The following is a 22,176-nucleotide window of genomic DNA, read 5'->3' as shown; positions in this document are numbered from 1 at the left end:
TCACGTGATCACATGCCGGGAACGCTGAAGCTGCAATGACAGTTAATAATCAATCAAACACACCAGTATGGTTGATATTCTGTTCTATAACGCAACCAAGTTAGTAGCTGTATTGTTATTTTGTAAAGAGAAATGATGTTGTTGAATACGTTTGACAACCGGAAGTGAGTTCAGAAAACCAGCCTTATTTATCCGGGTATGATTTTCAAAATAAACTACCTAAAAGTGTGCGATACCATACGGGACGATACTATACTGCTAATTTGTGTACCAAAACACGATAATGCAATATTGTAACAACATTTATAGGTCAATGTGTTGCATTTTCCTGGTTTAGGTTTTGAGATCAGTCTGTACAGTACAGATAAATACATACATATTATCAATTTAAGTCTCAAGTTGTCCATATGTATGAATGTGAGTGTGAATGATTGTTTATGTGTGTCAAATGATTGGGTGGCCACCAGTCCAAGGGTGTACGACGCCTCTCCCCCAAAGACAGCTGGAATAGGCTCCAGCATACACGCAATCCTAGTGAAGATACGGGTCATAGTAAATGGATGGATGGAATTTTCCACTGTCAAACTAAAAAGGTAACCATGACAGCTCTTGGAACTTTCTAATAGGACGGTTGTGAATTTCATCATAAACAAAACAAACAAACAAAAAATGTCATCATAAAAAGTAAGATGAAAGCGCCTTTGTCCTTTATGACAACTTTTATGTATTGTGGTTTGAAGTGGTGCCTATATAAATATAACGTGAGGGGAGACGCAGGGTTTCTGATTTACTGTGAATTAACAATTAGCTGCTGCAGGGTCAAGAGAATCCAACCGAGGCTTCCTTCAGCATTCCAGAAGTGCAAGTAAAGCTAACCTTTTTATGCTCTATTCATGTTCTGAAATTTGAAATTTATTATTAATGTGAATTATATTATACATGCTGTTATATAATATGCTATTAAATATTAAACACCAGATAAAGGCATTGATAGTTATAGAAAGATTATATGTATGTATATATATATAAAGTAGTAGTGAAGTGTTGATACTTTTTAGAAAACTGCTTTGAGGACTGGGGGGATCAAAGACAGGAAGTCTATCCTCTCATGATGATGATGCCAAACCTTGATGTTCATGTGACATGTTGAAAACCTATGTGGCCTGTATGATAGGAAAAAGCTAGTTCTTATCAGTGACGGGAATAACAGCGTTCGCCGTTACTTTTTTCAGTAACGGGTAATCCAATTACTTTTACTGTCAGCATAACGCCGTTACCATTTTCGACAACCAGTTACTGAAGCCGCCGAAAAATATATCACCGACTTCATAACTAATCCATAACGAGGATTGGCTAATGTTTAGTAAGATTGCGTATTCAGCCAATCAGAACATGGGTGGGCGGGTGTTTCGCGCACATTAGCAACGAGCTTTGGCTACGGTTTAGTACAATTGCGTTGTCAGCCAATCAGAAGTTGTGTGGGCGGGTGTTTAGAGAGCACATTAGCAACGAGGATTGGCAAAGATTTAGTAAGATTTCGTTTTCAGCCAATCAGATCTTGGATGGGCGGGTGTTTAGAGCAAGTCCAAACAGCGTTTGCCAAATGGAAGTACAGACACTACTTTAACGTCGTTGATTTCAAAGGTAAAATGTACTTTATGTCCCCGAAAAAAAACTTTGTCCACGTCTTGTGTGAGCAACTCAAACCCACAGAAACACCTGTCGACTGCAATAAATGTAAACCTCTGTAATGGTACCCATCTTTGCTGTGTGTGTGTGTGTGTAGTTACTTTTACTGGTAGCTTTTGTAGTGCAGTAACTCAGTTACTTATTTTGAGAAGTAACTAGTAACTATAACTTTTTAACATTTTTAAAGTAACATGCCCAACACTGGTTGTTATATAATTGATTTTTTATGTTATTGTATTTTACAGCACGCCGTCCAACCATGGTGCGGGTGCAGTTGTCTTTGGTGATAATCCTGAGCTTTTGCAGCTCATCTTCTGCTCCTTCATCAATTCACGAACCCGTCGGATCAAACGCCACTCTTAACTGCAAGTACCCGATTTCCCCTCTCGTGGGCTATTACGATATCGAGTGGATGAAGCGGTTTTCCAACATACGCGACCAAGACCGCCCCATTATTTGGTTTACCAACGGCCAGCTGTACGCTGACCTGGACCAAGAAATGAAGGGCAGGGTCTCCTTCAAGTCTCGTGACCCCCGAAACAGCGACGCTTCCATAATCATCCGCGACTTGCGTCCCTCAGACTCGGGGACCTACGTGTGCAGTGTTCAAAAGTCATCTGAAATAGCCAAGAAAAGAGTCTTACTGACGGTCGTTGAGGAGTTGAGTAAACCGGTGTGTACCGTGGAAGGGGATCCTACGGAGGGGAAGAACGTGACTCTCAAATGCCGATCAAATGATGCTCTAGTCACGCCTCTGAAATTCACATGGAAAAAGATGAACGGAAACAGGATGTCGCCTCCTAAAGCATATGTAGACACCAAAGAAGGAGACTTGTTCGTAAAGAAGATCACAAACGACGACTACGGACAATATCGCTGCACAGTCATAGGTCCGAGTTCTTCCAAAAGCTGTCTGGTCCTACTGAAGAATCCAGACGCAGAACTGATCGTCGAAGTTGAGTCCTTGCCCCCGGATGCCCCCAGTAACGGAGATCCAGTAACAGTGGCGGCCGTTACGAGCGTCGTGATTTTGCTGGCCGTCGTCTGCGCTGTGGTTTTTGTATGTTATTGGCGCAGAAGGAATCGAATGTATTTCCCCAATGAAATGGAGGACGTGGTGCCCCCGGTTTCTAACTAGCCGACCACAAAGGAGACCCAGAGCGCTGACTCAGGATTCAAAACAAGGTGAGGGACACGTTTTTTGACGTCCATCCATGTCCACCATCACTTACTGATGAGTGAAGTTTTTGCTCCCAACAGGGACATCTCTCAGGGGCGGTCTTTGCGGAGGACCAGGACATCCAACGGCAACAACATCCATTTTCGATTCTGTTTGTCCTTTCATGTTTTTTTTTCCATATTTATGCTGGCTGCACGGGTGTCATGTGGTTAGCGCGCAGACCTCACAGCTAAGAAACCCGCGTTCAATTCCACCCTCGGCCATCTCTGTGTGGAGTTTGCATGTTCTCCCTATGCATGCGTGGGTTTTCTCCAGGCACTCCGGTTTCCTCCCACATGGTACTGAATGAAAGCTGGAATAGGTGCAGATTCTGGAAAATCTATAAAAGTTTTCTGTGCAAGTTATTGTGTGTAGCTGCTTTATAGGAGTCCACAACTCCAATGTAAAGGTTGGAAAAATTAGCATAAAAGGTCCCCTTTAATATTTGGACTTTATTATTGTAAAATTACCTCTGGCTGCACGGTGAATGAGTGGTTAGCACACAGGCCTCACAGCTAGGATACCTGAGTTCAATTCCACCGTGTGTGGAGTTTTGCATGTTCTCCCCGTGCATGCGTGGGTTTTCTCCGGGTACTCCGGTTTCCTCCCACATGGTACTGAATGAAAGGGAATACAGCTGGAATAGGTGCAGATTCTGGAAAATCTAAAGTTTTCTGTGCAAGTTATTGTGTGTAGCTGCTTTATAGGAGTCCACAACTCAATGTAAAGTTTTTTTTAAATTTGCACAAAAGGTCCCCTTTAATATTTGGATATTATTGTAAAATTACTTCTGGCTGCACGGCGGTTGAGTGGTTGGCACGCCTTACAGCTAGGAAACCCGGGTTCAATCCCACCCTCGGCTATCTGTGTGGTTTTTGCATGTTCTCCCCGTGCATGGAAAATGCCAAGTACCGGCCATGGCCCACCAGCAGATGCTGCTAGAGAACCATGAAAAACAATCAGGGTGGGGCTAGACCTCCTAGTTCCCCTGAACATAGTTACATTTAGTGTTTCTCTTAATATTTTGACTTTATTTTTGCTGATTTTTTTATTATATAATTATATTTTTAATTATATATTTAAAAATGTGCCACTGGCTGCCCCTTGGACACCCCTGTAATGTATGCCTCTCGCCCGAACTGGTAACTGGGATACCCCCCGTGACCCTCGTGAGGATAAGCGGTAGAAAATGAATGAATGCTTACTTTGCACTGAACAGGAAGTGAGTGCATGTTTTAATGCTGTGTAAGTCGACAGTTGTGATGTTTCTGTTGTTTGATCCACATAAACAAACTCAATTTCACACTTATAGACAGGAAATAGACCTTATTGACATAAGCGGGTTTCATTGTAACACGTTTTTGTCCGAACTGCTCGCCATCAAACAAGCTAACATGTCCCACCCCTGCAATTCCCAGTCTGCCCTGAAGCAAAGACTGTGTTGTTTATGAACGCTTACCGACGCCCTGTCGATTTGCACCTGCTGAATGTCATTTTAATATCCAGTCTCACTCCTGTTTTAGTCTCTTAAAGTCCTGAGGGAAATACGGAATGTGTGTTTGACTGTTCCATGCGGCAGTAAACTCACCACTCAGTCACTCTCTGTCTGCTGGGCGCTGCAGGGCATACAAGCATTTATTCATTCCTGGAACCCACTGCTTCTAAAATCAAATAGTGGGGCGTGGTGGGCTGCCGGAGAAGGTTATGATGGGTCGGGAATTGGCAGGGAATTTGAATTTCGAGCACGTCGGACATCGTTGGTTCGTATCACTGCTGGAACTTCTCTGTGTGGAGTTTCCGTATAGGAAAAAGAGTACAAATAAGAGTCAATAAAAATAGAAGAGAAAAGGTAGAACAAAAAAAACGCTGTGAGCAAAGTATGCCAAAAACGAGCGATGCAGGGGTACGATACCTGTACGATACCTCCGATAAGGATAAGTAACAATCAACAATTAAAAAAAAAATTTTTGTCATGTGACATTTCCGGGCGGTCGAGTGGTTAGCGTGCAGACCTCACAGCTAGGAGGGCCAGGGTTCGATTCCACCCTTGGCCATCTCTGTGGAGTTTGCATGTTCTCCCCGTGCATGCGTGGGTTTTTTCTCCGGGTACTCCGGTTTCCTCCCACATTCCAAAAACATGCTAGGTTAATTAGCGACTCTCGTGAGGATAAGCGGTAGAAAATTAATGTTTGTCTAAATGTGGTTCTGTAACGCTTTGAGTTTATGTTATTTTGATTACGTGGTTGTACAACTTGGGTGTCCAAACTGCGGCCCATGGGCTGTTTTTATTGTTGGCCCACGGGACGTTCTGAAAATCTGATTTCAGGAATAACGCTGAAATTTTGAGTTGAAATTTTGAGTTGAAATTTTGAGTTGAAATTTTGAGTTGAAATTTTGAGTTGAAATTTTGAGTTGAAATTTTGAGTTCAAATTTTGAGTTCAAATTTTGAGTTCAAATTTTGAGTTCAAATTTTGTAATATTATGAGGGAAAATATTGTCACTTAGTCACAAATTTTAAATATAATCCAAAAAAATGTCATACCGACCCAAGTTCAATTCCACCCTCGGCCATCTCTGTGTGGAGTTTGCATGTTCTCCCCGTGCATGCGTGGGTTTTCTCCGGGTACTCCGGTTTCCTCCCACATTCCAAAAACATGCTAGGTTAATTAGCCACTCCAAATTGTCCATAGGTATGAATGTGAGTGTGAATGGTTGTTGTCTATATGTGCCCTGTGATTGGCTGGCCACCAGTCCAGGGTGTACCCAGCCTCTCGCCTGAAGACAGCTGGGATAGGCTCCAGCACCCCCGCGACCCTCGTGAGGAAAAAGCAGTAGAAAATGAATGAAGGTGCATTTGGGGGATGTTTGCGGTGAGGGAAAAAGGCAACACGAGCCTTCAAGTGCTGACGTTTGCTGACATGATGGGCCTCCTTCAGCAGTAATCCTGACCTTGCCGCAGCGTCCCTGAAGACTGGATGTGATATTTGTGCTGTTGGCTTTGCAAAAGGAAAATGGTCAAGTTTGATGATACAAGATTCCATAGAGAAAGTACTGAAAAAACATGAACTTAACGCATGAATTATGAGAAGCAAATCAGATTTTTCAACCCCTGTGAGAGAAGAACTGTCCTCTACTCTTGTACGTCATTGTCTTATGTTATTTGATCAAAATTATGTTATTTTATTAGCATAACGGTAAAGAAAAAGTAAAGTTGGCATTTGAATAAGGTCAAAATATAGTTCATTCATTTTCTACCGCTTATCCTCAAGAGTTGCGGAGGGTGCTGGAGCCTATCCCAGCTGTCTTCGGGCAAATGGATTTTTTACTTGATAGGCATAGTCAATTAATTTTAAAGTCTTAATACATAATACATTATGATATATATCATTTATCTTCATTAAATACAGCACAAAGGGGCATATTTCAGAATTAGTTGTTAATGGTGATTAATCATGATTGATGCGTTAATAAATCGGATTAATCTGATTAAAAATTTCCATAATTTGACAGCCCTAGTAATTTAAAAAATTAGCACATAAACTCATAATATTGTGTGGAAAAAATAAAGGTTCAAGAAAAAAGTGTTAGTAGGAAAAACTAAGAAAACAATAAAGGTGTCATTTTTGGAAAATTAGGTTGAAAAAAATTATAATATCAGAATAAAGAATAAAATATTGTGGGAAAATAGTCATATTTTAACAAGAAAAAAGGCATTTTTCCAAGCATAAATAAGGAAAAATTATGTTACTTTATTAGCATAAATTAGCACATAAACTCATAATATTGTGTGGAAAAAATAAAGGTTCAAGAAAAAAGTGTTAGTAGGAAAATAAGAAAACAATAAATAAAAGGTGTCATTTTTGGAAAATTAGGTTGAAAAAAATAATATCAGAATAAAGAATAAAATATTGTGGGAAAATAGTCATATTTTAACAAGAAAAAAGGCATTTTTCCAAGCATAAATAAGGAAAAATTATGTTACTTTATTAGCATAGAGTTGAAAAGTTGTAAAATGAATAAGGTAAAAATATAGTTCATTCATTCATTTTCTACCGCTCACAAGGGGGTGCTGGAGCCTATCCCAGCTGTCTTTGGGCGAGAGGCGGGGTATACATTTTTCTGCCATATTTCCTTTTAGGATTTTTTTTCCCCTCTCTGACATTCCTTCTGTCGTCAAAACCGTCAGTCCTTTCACTGCTGTGTAATGGAGGGTGACATGTTTTGGCAGCTTCTCTGTTCTTCTCTCACTGGGAATTACTTAAGTCCTGACCCAATTTCACATGCACTTAAATCTACATGGCAACAGTTTGGGATGCTAATGCAACCGTGAGAAAGAATACAGTAGACGGCGAAGAAAACATTTTACTGTTTCATTTTCTATTTACTACCAAGTGGCAAAATCAAACCCTTAGCAGCAACAACTGCAATCAAGAGTTTGTGAAAACTTGCAATGAGTTTCTTACTGTGTGTCCCACTCATCTTTGCAGAATTGTTGTCATTCGGCCACAATGGCGGCTTTTCCAGCATGAAGCCTTTTAATAATAACAATAATAATAATAGTAATAATATAATATAATAATAAAAATAATGATATAATAATAACAATAATAGCAATAATAAAAATAATGACATAATAACAATAATAGTAATAATAGTAATAATATAATACAAATAATGATATAATAAAAATGATATAATAAAAATAATGATATAATAATAATAATAGTAATAATAAAAATAATGATATAATTCATTTTCTACCGCTTATCCTCTTGAGGGTCGCGGGGGTGCTGGAACCTATCCCAGCTGTTTTTCGGGCGAGAGGCGATGTACACCCTGGACTGGTGGCCAGCCAATCACAGGGCACATATAGACAAACAACCATTCACACTCACATTCTTACCTATGGACAATTTGGAGTGGCTAATTAACCTAGCATGTTTTTGGAATGTGGGAGGAAACCGGAGTACCCGGAAAAAAACCCACGCATGCACGGGGAGAACATGCAAACTCCACACAGAGATGGCCGAGGGTGGGATTGAACCCGGGTTTCCTAGCTGTAAGGCCTGTGTACTAACCACTCATCCGCCGTGCAGCCAGAAGTAATTTTACAATAATAAAGTCCAAATATTAAAGGGGACCTTTTATGCTAATTTTTCCAACCTTTATATTGAGTTGTGGACTCCTATAGAGCAGCTACACACAATAACTCACACAGAAAACTTTTAGATTTTCCAGAATCTGCACCTATTCCCTTTCATTTGTGCTTCCCGTTTGTTTTAATTAATCCCACCCACAACCCGCCCACTCTGCTGTGGTTGGTCACACGCCCAAAGTGCTTCCTCGCTATGAACCATATAAGGAAGTCCACCGCTTTGTGACATCACAAAGGGGCAGTTTTTACCACGCCTTTTGAAACCGAGCGTTTTTGAGCCATCCCAAACTTCTTTCAGGGCTCACTTCCAAATGTGCAGACCTCATTATCTGAAACCTTGGCATGGTTTAACACAAGAATACAACATTAACTACATACTACTACTAACTACATTTATAGGGCAGAAAAATGGAAAAAGCAGGATGAAAATAATTAAATGCAAATCCACAAAATCAATCAATGAACTTGCCGTGTGTACCTGCTATTGGATCTAGACCAACATTATTGATGCCATAAAAAAAAGACACACACTCAGGCCTGTACACACTACACACTACACACACAGGAACTTGGACCAACGCCATAATCTGCGGCTGACACATTTCTCTGGATGCTGCCATACTGCAGAACTTCACACCCATTTTTCACGGTTTGCAGAGGCTGAAGGTGCGTTCTCAAACACCAGCACACTGGTGACTGTTCTTCCTGTGTTCGATTGCACACTACACTACATGCACATCTCTTACGCAACACCTTGAGTACTCTGTGTGTATGACAGAAAGTGTCCTAATTAATTTGCAGGACCTCAGATGTTGTCTGGTATCACCGTGGTGGATCTGAAACATTGGGGAAATTTCGTTTGCTCAGGTAAGTGTAGGGTTTTTTTGGGGGGGGTGGGGGGTGGTAATCAATTAGACATTCAATTAGACATTCATGAAAAAGAGGATTGTTTAAGCTGAAAGTTGAAACTTAAAATAAGCCTTTTTGATGTACGTTTAATACTTAATGCACTAAGTGGTTTATACTGACAAGTATCGCAGAAGTACAAATGTGAATATATCTAGTATATTGTATTTTAATCCAAATGCAGTTTTAAAGTACAGGTATATACTGTATATATATTAAACTAATAGGTATAAATAAATAATATAATATATCAAAGTTATTTCTTTTATGTATGATATATTTCTGTTATATTTAAAATCATGCAAATATAATATGTATTTTTAATGTAATTTTTATTATTTTTTAAATAATATTATATATATGATATATGTATATTTCTATACCTTTAATTGTAATAAAATTTACCTTCAATGCTGGGCGAGGCATTTTTTGATACTTTATATGTAATAATAACATTTGATTAATATTGTATGTTATTCTGTAATATTTTTAATTCTATATTTAATTTTAATAAAAAGTATTTCTTGTACAAAATATTTTCATATTTTTGTATTATTTAACAAAAAACATAACTTTTTTTTTTTACAAATTATGTTATTTATACAGTATATATAACAGTATATATAATATATATTATATATTATAAAATAAAATAATAAAATTTACCTTCAATGCTGGGCGAGGCATTTTGATATTTCATATGTAATAGTAACATTTGATTAATATTATATGTTATTCTATAATATTTTTTAATTCTATATTTAATGTTAATAAATATACATAAATGTAAATATTTTCATATTTTTGTATTATTAAAAAAACAACATTACTTTTTACAAATAATGTTATTTATACAGTATATATAATATATGTATTATATATTATATATATATTTTTAATTCTATATTTAATGTTAATAAATATACATAAATGTAAATATTTTCATATTTCTGTATTATTTATTAAAAAAACAAACATTACTTTTTACAAATTATGTTATTTATACAGTATATATAATATATGTATTATATATTATATATTTTATTACATATTACATATTGCATATTATATATTTCCATTTATAAATAGTTTTTACATGTTCATTTTTATTTGTAATAAAAATAAGCATTACTTTTCAAAATGTACTTTAAAACTTTAACAACTGCACTCAGATTGGTATACTACCAAGTAAGGTACATTGAAATAGAGTATATATTTTTGGTATACTACTAAGTAAGGTACATTGAAATAGAGTGTATATTTTTGGTATACTACCAAGTAAGGTACATCAAAATAGAGTATATATTTTCCAAAGGTATTTCTTTGTCCTGGTTTTGAGCAATACGAGCGTGATGATGTACTGGATGTTCTCTACACCCTTCATGGGAGTGTTGCTCTCCAACTTATCCATCCTACTCTTCTCTTCACTTGCTAGCAGCAGACTCACGTCTCTTTAATTCAGTCATTTCAAGGAATCAGCACCACATATGTTCAATGCCGGGGTGTCAAAGTAGTCCAAAAACCACTGATGTACAATATTTAGTTCATGTAGCACAGACAATGTTAGCACTTGGTTAATGGACATGGAGTACATCAGGCTGCTGCTTTTAGAGAAAGAACTTTCAAAACACTCGGAAAGTTTGGAAGCGGCCAGATATGGAATGAAGAGCTCCGAACAGGCGGATAGAAGCACATCTCCGAATGAAAGCCGGATGTGTTAAAGAGCCGCTACTCACCATATGAACTTCAAAATCATATAAAATATGAAGTACTGACTCTGGTTCTTGTAGCCTCTTGATAAAACTAAATGATGTATTATTTACAAGGGATGTCCACAAAGTAGTACATTCAGATATATTTTTTATATTTTTTTATTCAAAATAATGGAAAGATGACTGCACGGCGGATGAGTGGTTAGCATGGAGGTCTCACAGCTAGGAGACCAGAGTTCGATTCCACTCTCGGCGATCTCTGTGTGGAGTTTGCACGGTTTTCTACATAGGTATGAATGTGAGTGTGGGTTCCCATGTGACAGTTTGTTTGTGTTTCCTGTCTGGGCTTTGGTTTCCTTTTTGGACACTCTTATTTTGTATTGGACTTCCTGTTTTGCCTCGTTTTGCCTTCGTTGCCATAGCCACCCACACCTGTCCCTAATTTGTCCCGTCTATTTAGTTCAGGTGTGTGCTTCTCCCGGTGTGGGATCATTATCAATTGTCCGTCTGCCTCATGAGTTGCTTTATAAGTTTATTATCTGCTGCTAATATTGCAAGAAATAAATATTTTTACCTGCATTTGGTGCTGCTCTCTGCATTCTGGAGGTCGCACCGCAAAGCAATCAAGTCCGACCGTGAAAAAAACAACAGTGGCAAAAATGGAAAAAATCAACAGTATTACACAAGAATAATGTTGAAATTTTGAGTTGAAATTTTGTAATATTATGAGGGAAAATATTGTCACTTTAGTCACAAAGTTGAAATGTAATCCAAAAAAAATGTTATACCGAGTTCAATCCCATCGTTGGCCATGAAAAAAAAAGTGCGACTTATAGTCCGGAAAATACGATATTACTTTTTAAAATGTACTTTAAAACTTTAACAACTGCACTCAGATTGCATTCATTAACATGGGTAAATTTCTGCAAAATATCAGTTCTCAACAAAAAAAAAAAAACAAAACAATGATGCCACAACATAAAAAACGCAAAAATGGGTTATTTTACATGAAAATATTTTTTTTGACAAATTTCACATTTGCATGTGTTAAAATTTCCCTTCAGAGAAAATGCCTCTTCACTTCCTGGTTGCTGTGCAATGTTCTCATAAAGTTCTTATAAAATGCACTTCTGCCACCTTGTGGTTGTTTTTTTTTTTGCTTAAAACTGCCCCAAATTTGCGCTCTCCTTACACAAGAATAATGTTGAAATTTTTAGTTGAAATTTTGTAATATTATGGGGGAAAATATTGTCACTTTAGTCACAAAATTGAAATGTAATTCAAAAAATATGTTATACCGACCCGAGTTCAATCCCATCGTTGGCCAAGAAAAAATACAGTATTACTTTTTAAAATGTACTTTAAAACTTTAACAACTGCACTCAGATTGCACTCACTAACATAGGTAAATTTCTGCAAAATATCAGTTCTAAAAAAAAAACAAAAAAACAATGATGCCACAACATAAAAAACGCAAAAATTGGTTGTTTTACATGAAAATAATTTTTTGACAAATTTCACATTTGCATGTGTTAAAATTTCCCTTTTTTTTGCTTAAAACTGTCCCAAATTTGCTCTCTCCTATTGTAGAGTTTCATCATCACCTCTGCCATCACCTTCTGCCTCTCTCGCCAAAAAAACATAAAGGACAACGAAACCCGTTGTTGATCCAGACTGGATCAACAGGATCCACTTGTGCAAAATTTACTAGATTGAACTTGCAAGTGTTGAACAACAGTTAGCATAGTACTGCAAATATAACCCACAATACTGGTTATTACAGTAGTACTCATGTGTCATGGTTGGAAATATGTCGCGATATCACGACCACACACCAAAAACGATGACCAAAAAAAAAACATTCACCCGAATGCCAAACTTTGACCGTTTTTTCATTTGAAGGATCTTTTCCATTCTCAAAATGATGGAACGCTTGACCTACTTGATCCTGGTGACGATCATCTGGATGGCCAAGGCTGGAGCTGAGGTCTGTCCTGATTCCTGCAAGTGTTCCAAGAAGTCCGGGCAAGAAAAGACGGAGGTCAACTGTCATAAGAGAGGCCTTCGCTCCTTTCCTTCCCGACTGCCGTCTGATGCTTGGGTCCTCAAACTGGGTAAACACACGGGGCCTGTGGTACATAACGGCTCCTTAGCTTATCGTACATTCATTTATCTATGGCTCTAAGCACGAAACAACAACATAGATCATCGCAAAATTTTGTGAGTGACACAGTCTGGCGCAGCGCACCTGCGCCTCCATCTCTTCCACCGCTGCAAGTGGCAAAGATGGAAGCGAGAACGCGTGAAAGGGTTTAAGACACTTGAGTGTAATCTTAACCAATCAAATGAACGCCTCTCTTTGCCTGGACTGCGCTTCTGATGCCAACATTTCACCGAAATTCACCACATACGCCAAGGGGAGGGGCGAGTAGGGCGATCTCGGAGATGAACAACAAGTGGATCTGTCTTTTTGGTGGAATTTTTGCCTCTAAAATGTTGATTTTGTCGGACAAGTCTGTCAGCCAATTTACAATAAAGCAGGCTGCGCTTCGCCTGCGCCCCGAATAGACCAGATCAGAGCTGGTAAGCTTTCTCCACAACTTTGGTGGTCTGATTTGTCACAAACTTGTCATTGTGCCAAGTTGAAAATGTGGACGCCTCCCATGGTGCGCCGCCACGCCCATCTCAACGCAGTCCAGTCCACTAAATTACCAAATTGGCTGTGCACAGTGGTTTACTGGACCAAATTACTACTGCGTGGGCAAATGCTCCGTCACCCTGCGCCATTTTGCGCTGCGCCACGAAATTAGACCCCATTATATCTGTGAAGTTGTTCTAATGTCATTAATTCCTGGTACTTTAAAGGTGAGAATGGCATCACAGACCTGCAGGCTAACATTTTGGGAGCGGTTCCAAGGATCGAAAGTGTAATCTTGGAACATAACGCCATCAAGTCCATCCACCGCCAAGCTTTTTCTAGCGCCAAGACGCTGACGCTCCTTAGCCTTTACGGCAATCACGTCAAATACCTTCCACCAAGGGCGTTCAAGGTAACGACAACCGGAATCAAAAAAACGATTGTGTCACGATCTTAACAATGTTGCTTCTTCTCCGAAGGATCTCTTAAACCTTCGTTTCCTCATGTTGGGGCAGAACCAGATAGGCTCCCTCAAAGCCAACATGTTCATCGGAATGAGGAACCTTTCAGAGCTGGATCTTCCCGAAAACGCCTTGACAGTGCTATCACCCAATACCTTCAAACCTTTGATCGCGCTCAAAGTCTTAGATCTTTCCCTGAATCGCATCCAGAAGATGTCTCCAAAGGCTTTCACCGGATTACGACAACTCATGTTCCTCAACCTGGACAACAACAGGTAACGGTGAAGACTTCCGCACTGGTACATACCAAATCAGAAATCACTCCACACTCTTTATTGCTCTCTGGTTCTACCATATCTTACTTATTGTGTGGAAATATGGGCTAATAACTATAAAAGCAATCTTCACTCGCTAAATGTACTGCAAAAAAGGTCAGTAAGGATAATTCATAATGCCGCCTACAGAGAACATACTAACTCCTTATTTCTAAAATGACAAATACTTCAACTTGCTGATATAGTTCATGTTCAAACAGCTAAAATAATGCACAAGGCTAAAAATAAGCAATTAGCTAAAAATGTCATCCAATATTATCCAATAAATAAAATAAAATAAAATAAAATTAAATTAAATAAAATAACAAACAAAAAACTTAAATTATATTAGGAAAGCAGGAAGTGAACAAATGTTGATGTTTGCTAAATACAAGGATGAAGAGTCTTGAACCAGTCATGATGTGCTATATATATCACTATATTGACACTTACTATGGTACCCATTATGGCATTGGATGCTCATATCACCGAGTACTTCGGTACGAGGTACATTATTAAAGAAAAAAAAACTTTAAACTGTCACCACATACGCCAAGGGGAGGGGCGAGAAGGGCGATCTCGGAGATGAGCAATGAGTGGTCTTTTTTTAAAATGTTGATTTTGTAGGATAAGTCTCTCAGCCAATTTACAATAAAGCAGGCTGCGCTTAGACTGCGCTCCGAATAGACCAGATCAGAGCTGGTAAGCTTTCTCCACACCTTTGCCGGGCTGTTTTGTCACGAAATTATCATTGTGCCAAGTTGAAAATGTGGACGCCTCCCATGGTGCGCCGCCACGCCCATCTCGGCGCAGTCCAGTCTTCCAAATTACCAAATTGAAAGCAGGAAGTGAACAAATGTAACAGTTACTGATTGTAAAAAGTACCAGATGGAGGGGTAGGATTTAATAAAGGCAATGGAACCCAATTTTTGAGAGGGAGGCCTTTTGCGTACAGCTCTACATCTTTGAGTTCAGCTCATGAAAGACAGGATCAAGAACAAGCGTTGCGTCGGTCGTTTTGTTGAGTGAATATTCTGATTGTTTCTTCCCTGCGTCCAGTTTGAAAAATCTTTCTGCTGGAGGTTTCAAGCCATTGAGCTCATTGGAGATGCTGGTTCTTGACAACAACCTTTTGTCGACCCTGAGCCCGTTGATGCTGACTGGCCTGGGGGTGCTGCAGGTAACGTTGCTGTCCAAAAAACGGCGTATTATTCTAGTGTGAGTGCTAAGAAATTATATATTTTCCCAATTTTTGCTGGAATTTTTTTCCAATATTTAAACCTTCTCCTTAGATATTTTTTCCTCATAATATTATGACATTATTCCCATATTATTAATACTTTTTCTCCAATGTAATTCGTTTTGTTTAGTTTTTTTTTTGTGACTCAAAAAAAAAGCTTTTTTAATATTTCATCGCTATGCTACTAAAATGTTTTTTCAAGTTTTTTCTCGGTGGAAGACAAATTTTTTCTTGTAATATTTTGACTTTATTCTCCAAAAATTACAGCTTTTTTCCAATTCTGCTCAGTTTTCCAACTGTTTAAATTTTTGTTCAGTAAATTTTCTTTTCATAATATTATGATATAATTCTCAAAATATTGACTTTGTTCTAGTGTTATTATGATGTTATGAACGTAAAGTTCCAAAATTTCACCTTAAAAAAATTCAAAACCATCTCCTTAGATTTTCTTCTCATAATATTATGACATTATTCCCATTTTATTAACACTTCTTATCTTACATAATTTGTTTTGTTTTTTTGTGACCCTTCTTTAATATTTCATCGCTATGCTACTAAATTTTTTTTTCTCGGTGGAAGACAACTTTTTTCTTGTAATATTTTGACTTTATTCTCCAAAAATTACAGCGTTTTTCCCCAATTCTGCTTAGTTTTCCAACTGTTTAAATTTTTGTCTTCTTTTCATATTATTATTTCTTTCAATCTAATTATTATAAATTTTCTTTTCATAATATTGTGACTCAATTCTCAAAATATTGACTTTATTCTGGTAATATTATAACATTTTCCCCAACGTAATGTTCAAAAATGTAATTAAACTTTATTTTTTGTTTTGTTTGTTTATCTAATAATTATTCTTGTTAAATTACAACTTTTTTCCTTTCATATTTTGGACTTCATTTTTTGTAAAAATTTTGTAAAATTTTTGTAAAATAGGAACTCTACTTGAGGAACAACGATCTGGAACACCTACCACCTGATGCGTTCAAGGACATGCCCAAGCTCTCTCAATTGGCTGTCAGCGGAAACCGTCTTAAAACAGTGGATGGAAACACGTTGGCCCGAATTCCTTGTAAGACTCGGAGTGTCACCCCGATGTTGAAAATGCTTATCTGATGTTCTCCGTCTTTCACGCGCTTCCTAGCCCTGAAGAAGTTGCACCTCCACGACAATCCATGGCAGTGTGACTGCAATATCGTCCAGTTGGTGCAGTGGATGAGACAAACCAACGTAACCCTGTCACCTCGGGAGGCCCTGAAGTGTGAGGGTCCTCCTGAGGTCCGGAAGAAGACCTTAAGCAGCCTCCAAGAATCCAAGCTGCTGTGCTATGCCTGACTTCAGAAACCCAACGTATCATGATTGTTATTATTTTTTACTTCACTGGAAAGATACTGACATGTTTTCCTCATCATAGTACTACAGAATGTCGCTTTGGCATTTTTAGCACGGAGGAAAATAAGTAAAAAAAAATACCGTCTTCCATTCAGCTAAGTCTGAGATTATTCTCCTAATCGTATATTGCTTGTCATCCAAAAGCTGCGCAGGTTTGGAAAGTGAAAGATTACTTGCAGAGGGATTACATTAATCCAATTTCAAGTCCAGCAGTTTCCTTTTATAATCTTTTTAAGTTATACTACACTCAGATACTGCATTAAGACAATGGAAATGTAAATAGAAAATGGACGGATGGATGGAACCTACCAAAAGAAAGAAGAGACTCTTGTCTTTCATTAGAAAAAAAGAGTTTGTTTCTGCCTTTTTCCGTTCTTTAGTAATCAGCAGACGAACATCAATACGTTTCAGGAAAACATCAGTTCCTGACAAAAAATTTTTTTGTGGGAAAAGCTACATTTCAAGCATAATTTTCTTTCATCAGAAAAAAAGTTAGTTTCTGCCTTTGTCCATTCTTTAGTGATTAGCAGTAGAACATAGGTACGTTTCAGGAAAACATCAGTTCCTGACAAAAAAAAAAACTCACATGTGAAAAGATACATTTGAAGAATATCTTTTCTTTCATCAGAGAAAAAATAGTTTCTGCCTTTTTCTGTTCTTCAATAATCAGCATTAGAACATAACTACGTTTCATGAAAATATCAGTTCCTGACTAAAAAAACAAAATTGTTTTGTGAAAAAAGATACATTTCAAGAATATTTTTTCTTTTATCAGAAAAAAAAAGTTGTTTCTGCCTTTTTCCGTTCTTTAGTAATCAGCAGTAGAACATTTGAGTACGTTTGAGGAAAATATCAGTCTCTGACTAAAAAAAAAATAAATTTGTGAAAAGATACATTTCAGTGGTAGAACATACTATGTAAGTTTCAGCAATAGAAATTTAAATTTAACCATATATATTTAGCCATAATAATTTTTTAAATGAAAATTTTAATTCTGAATCCTTATATTATAATTTATTATATTGTGTTATCACTATTATAACAATCACAACCATTTTTCAAAAGACAACCCCTTCCTTTTGGACTATTTTGACCGATCTTTTAAGTGATCTTTTAATCCTACTGAGGATAAGGGGCATAGAAAATGGACGGATGGATGGAACCTACCAAAAGAAAGAAGAGACTCTTGTCTTTCATTAGGAAAAAAAGAGTTTGTTTCTGCCTTTTTCTGTTCTTTAGTAATCAGCAGTAGCACAGTTTCAGTATGTTTCAGGAAAATATCAGTTCCTGACTAATTTTTTTTTTTGTGGGAAAAGCTACATTTCAAGCATAATTTTCTTTCATCAGAAAAAAAAGTTGTTTCTGCCTTTTTCAGTTGTTTAGTAATCTGCAGTAGAACATAGGTAAGTTTCAGGAAAATATCAGTTCCTGACTAAAAAACAAACAAACCCAAAAACATTTTGTTTTGTGAAAAGATACATTTCAAGAATAATTTTTCTTTCATCATGAACAAAAATGAGTTTCTGTCTTATTCCGTTCTTTAGTATTCAGCAGTAGAACATAGGTACGTTTCAGGAAAATATCAGTTCCCAACTAAAAACAATTTTTTTTTTGTTTGGGAAAAGCTACATTTCAATCATAATTTTCTCTCATTCAAAAAAAGTTACTTTCTGGCTTTCTCTGTTCTTTAGTAATCAGCGGTGGAACACACGTACGTTTCAGGAAAATATCAGTTCCTGACTAAAAAAACCAACAATTTGTTGTGTGAAAAGATACATTTCAAGATTCATTAAAATTTTTCTTTCATCAGAAAAAAATTGTTTCTGCCTTTTTCCGTTCTTTAGTAATCAGCAGTAGAACACAAGTATGTTTGAGGAAAATATCAGTCCCTGACTAAAAAAAATATATTTTTTTGTGTGAAAAGATACATTTCAAGAATAATTTTTCTTTCATCAGAAAAATAATGTTTTCCTTTGTACTTTCTCACTTCCTGTTTCCTGTCATGTGTGATTTGTCCAGGTAGAGTCAATTTCAACTGTTATACAAGCTTTACACTGACTACTTTACATTCGATCAAAGTGTTAGTCCATGAAAAAAATATACACAAATATTTGGTGTATTCATTTTTCTGAAGTACCGTGTATAAATATTACATATTTTGGTATGGTCCATAGAAACCAATCTAGCTGTGCTAACTAGGGCACTCAGTAGTAACTTTATGAGACCATCATTATTCATCTTGACCCAGAAAAAAAGCTTAATTTGATGTTTTGGCCATCAAATGCTTCTGAAGCAATGATAGCTGACAAAGCACTTCTTGAGGCTTCTTTAGTTTTTCAAATGAATTTGCATGTTATGGAACGGCTAACGACTTGAAGTAGTTAGCAACATAATGAGCCTCTGAAGCAGATCCACTTGGGATGTACTTGCTTTGGAAAGTATCGTGATGACCAGGTAGTAATTTCATTAAAAAAAAACAAAGATCATTTAACTAATTAATGTGTGCATTTCCTGTCTTGAAAAGAAACAGAAACAAAGGATATACATATAATAATACAATATAATAAATACATGTTAAAGAATAAATACGGAATGAATACAGGAATGAATGAATGAAGGAATGAATACACATACAATAAATAATAACTAAATACATGAAACAATAGATGAATGCAGTCATAAATTATATGCTTATGCTCTTTCTTAAACTGATATCATGATCGATACTCTTGGTATTATTATTGATATTTGGATATTGATATTTTGGTCCACCCACTCATAAGGAGTACTGTAGGTGGGTATATACATGAACACTAATATGAAAGACAATACTATTCTATACTAATGTATGCTGGGTAACTACTGTGTGTATACTATATATAAATATAAAATTATATATAATTTTATATAATATATATTTTATATATAATTATTATATATAATATATATATTATATAAGTATATTGCATTTTTTACTTTTAGCTGACTTTAAAATACTTTTTATTCCCAGAATATTTTGAATTTATTCCCACAATAAAATAACTTTTTGCCAATACAATTTTCCCAAAATTACAACTTTATTTGGTTTTGTTTAAAGGGGTCCTATTATGCTATACAAATGTATGCTGGGTAACTACTGTGTGTATATATAATTTTATATAATATTATATATTTTTTATATAATTATTATATATAATATATATATTATATAAGTATATAAGTATATAAGTATATAAGTATATTGCTTTTTTATTTTTAACTGACTTTAAAATACTTTTTATTCCCAGAATATTTTGAATTTATTCCCACAATATAATAACTTTTTCCCAATACAATTTTCCGCAAATTACAACTTTATTTGGTTTTGTTTAAAGGGGTCCTATTATGCTAATTTTTTAAACCCTTTGTATTGAGTTGTGGTCTCTCCGATAGAGCAGCTACACACAATAATCCGCTCAGAAAACATGTTAGATTTTCCAGAATCTGCACCTATTCCAGTTGTATTTATTTATATATAAGATTTATATATATATATATATATATATATATATATATATATATATATATATATATATATATATATATATATATATATATATATATATATATATATATATATATATATATATATATATATATATATATATATATATATATATATATATATATATATATATATATATATATATATATATATAATATTTGTATATAAGATTATATATAAGATTTTTTCCAAAACAGTTTCTTTTAATTCATTCCAACCATCAGTGGTCCCACACCCAAAGTGCTTCCTAACTATGAACCATATAAGGAAGTCCGCCTCTCTGTGACATCACAAAGGGGCAGATTTACCACGCCCTCTGAAACCGAGCATTTTGAGCCATCCCGAACTTCTTTCAGAGCTCACTTGGGATCATTTAACATGAGAATACAACATTCTAAGTACCCCTGTTTGAGACCTTGCCATCCTCAGACAAACAATAACGTGTGAAATGTTTCACCTTGAGTTGCACGTCAGAAAAGAAGACGAGTACACACTATGGTTTATGTCCGAACGGGATTTTAGCACCTTGTGGTTTAGCATACATACGCTTGCTGTGCTGCAGTCTGTGTTTGCACTCCGGCTCCATGCCTTCACTGTTTGCCTTACCGAGTATACGCTTCATTTTCTAGTTTGTAGTCATTTTAGATCCATGCTGTTGTATCCATGCATGTCGTAACAAGCACATTCAGGGTAATGCTGTATTGTGGTCCTTTATAAGCATTATAGGAACAAATGTGGCCCGCAGGACACTAGTTTGAGGCCCCCGCCTTGATATGAAAGTTTAATGTTAGTGCGGCCCGCGCAAGTTTGATATGGATGCTGTATGGTATCATGTACCCAGAAAAAATTATTACGTTTGATTAATGTTCATGTTAAAGGTTAAATAACTGTTAATAGTTATCCTCCCTATCCGTGTGGAAGTGGTAAGTTTTTGGCTATTTAAGTTTAAAGGAAATGACTCGAAGGCTACCGTTTAGGTCGCTAGCTCTCTAGTTCGCGAGTTAGCATGTGTCTCAAGACCCTGCAGTTGCGCAATATGTTGTAAATAAAAAAAAGTATAAATGTGACTATAGTTGTGTTTTGTCATGTCTACAGGGCTCTAATAATGCTTTGTTCATTTTAATCTGAAAAAAATAATTTGTCTACCCACCAACTATATGTGGTTTCTTAAGTTTTTATTATTTGCTGTTTTATTATTATTATTATTATATTTATTTATTACTGATATTTTCTAGATTTTTTTATTTATTTTTAATCTTTTGTGTAGAAAAATAAAAATTAAGATATTTGAGAACAGTGGAATGTTTTATCAGAGCTTTTATTGTAGAAAATCGGAACCAAAGCACTGAAAAAGTTTGTATATTTTTCTGTTTTTAATAATTTTTTTTTTTTTTTGAAAACCTGATGGGGCCCAGCCTTGCCCAGACCCGAGCTCCAGTGGCCCCCAGGTAAATTGAGTTGTTCATGAAATAAACTATTTTAAAGTCAATAGTATGTTTTGTGTTCATTATATTAGCAAAAAAGGTCAGTAAGGATAATTCATAATGCCGCCTACAGAGAACATACTAACTCCTTATTTCTAAAATCACAAATACTTCCCTAGCTCCAGTGGCCCCCAGGTAAATTGAGTTTGAGACCCCTGCAGATGTGTTCATTGTTCAGTCATTGCGGTCCAACACTGATCCTGATTGGTCCAAACAATCCATAGTCCACATTGAAAAGTAGAACAGTTACATTCGTCGTCTCAGGCTTTGATTCTGAATTCCTTAGCAAAAAAAAAAAAAGTTGACATTGACACATCCGATCCGCGACGGGAACAGTGCACAGACTGAGGAATCAGACGCTGGTTATATGGAGTGAGTGGACTCTGGTTTTCAACCACGAACACACAATCCCATGAAATTA

General features: G+C 36.3%; 2 protein-coding genes across 5 annotated transcripts; both read left to right on the top strand.

Annotated features, from left to right (window-relative positions):
• The first annotated feature begins 713 nt into the window (after positions 1–713).
• Positions 714–3,273, top strand: LOC131129320 (coxsackievirus and adenovirus receptor homolog). 3 transcript variants are annotated; one of them, XM_058072766.1, is made up of 3 exons: positions 714–865; positions 1,935–2,874; positions 2,950–3,273. In XM_058072766.1, the coding sequence occupies exon 2, from the start codon at positions 1,949–1,951 to the stop codon at positions 2,825–2,827; it is 879 nt and encodes a 292-aa protein (XP_057928749.1). In that variant the 5' UTR covers positions 714–865; positions 1,935–1,948; the 3' UTR covers positions 2,828–2,874; positions 2,950–3,273. The 3 variants fall into 3 exon arrangements, with proteins under 3 accessions (XP_057928749.1, XP_057928733.1, XP_057928741.1); XM_058072750.1 differs by having other exon boundaries at positions 772–861; XM_058072758.1 differs by lacking the exon at positions 714–865 and adding an exon at positions 1,504–1,644.
• A 4,851-nt stretch (positions 3,274–8,124) lies between these two features.
• On the top strand, positions 8,125–17,462 carry si:dkey-1j5.4 (leucine-rich repeat transmembrane neuronal protein 2). Of its 2 annotated transcripts, XM_058080028.1 has the most exons (7): positions 8,125–8,931; positions 12,585–12,796; positions 13,548–13,732; positions 13,800–14,056; positions 15,155–15,275; positions 16,272–16,407; positions 16,480–17,462. In XM_058080028.1, the coding sequence occupies exons 2-7, from the start codon at positions 12,604–12,606 to the stop codon at positions 16,668–16,670; spliced, it is 1,083 nt and encodes a 360-aa protein (XP_057936011.1). In that variant the 5' UTR covers positions 8,125–8,931; positions 12,585–12,603; the 3' UTR covers positions 16,671–17,462. The 2 variants fall into 2 exon arrangements, with proteins under 2 accessions (XP_057936011.1, XP_057936020.1); XM_058080037.1 differs by lacking the exon at positions 8,125–8,931 and having other exon boundaries at positions 12,469–12,796.
• The last annotated feature ends 4,714 nt before the right edge of the window (positions 17,463–22,176 follow it).

Source organism: Doryrhamphus excisus, chromosome 1 (genome assembly GCF_030265055.1).
Source record: "Doryrhamphus excisus isolate RoL2022-K1 chromosome 1, RoL_Dexc_1.0, whole genome shotgun sequence".
Taxonomy (NCBI): domain Eukaryota; kingdom Metazoa; phylum Chordata; class Actinopteri; order Syngnathiformes; family Syngnathidae; genus Doryrhamphus; species Doryrhamphus excisus.
Note: the sequence above shows the minus strand (reverse complement) of the source record. Positions and strands in the feature narration are given on the sequence as shown.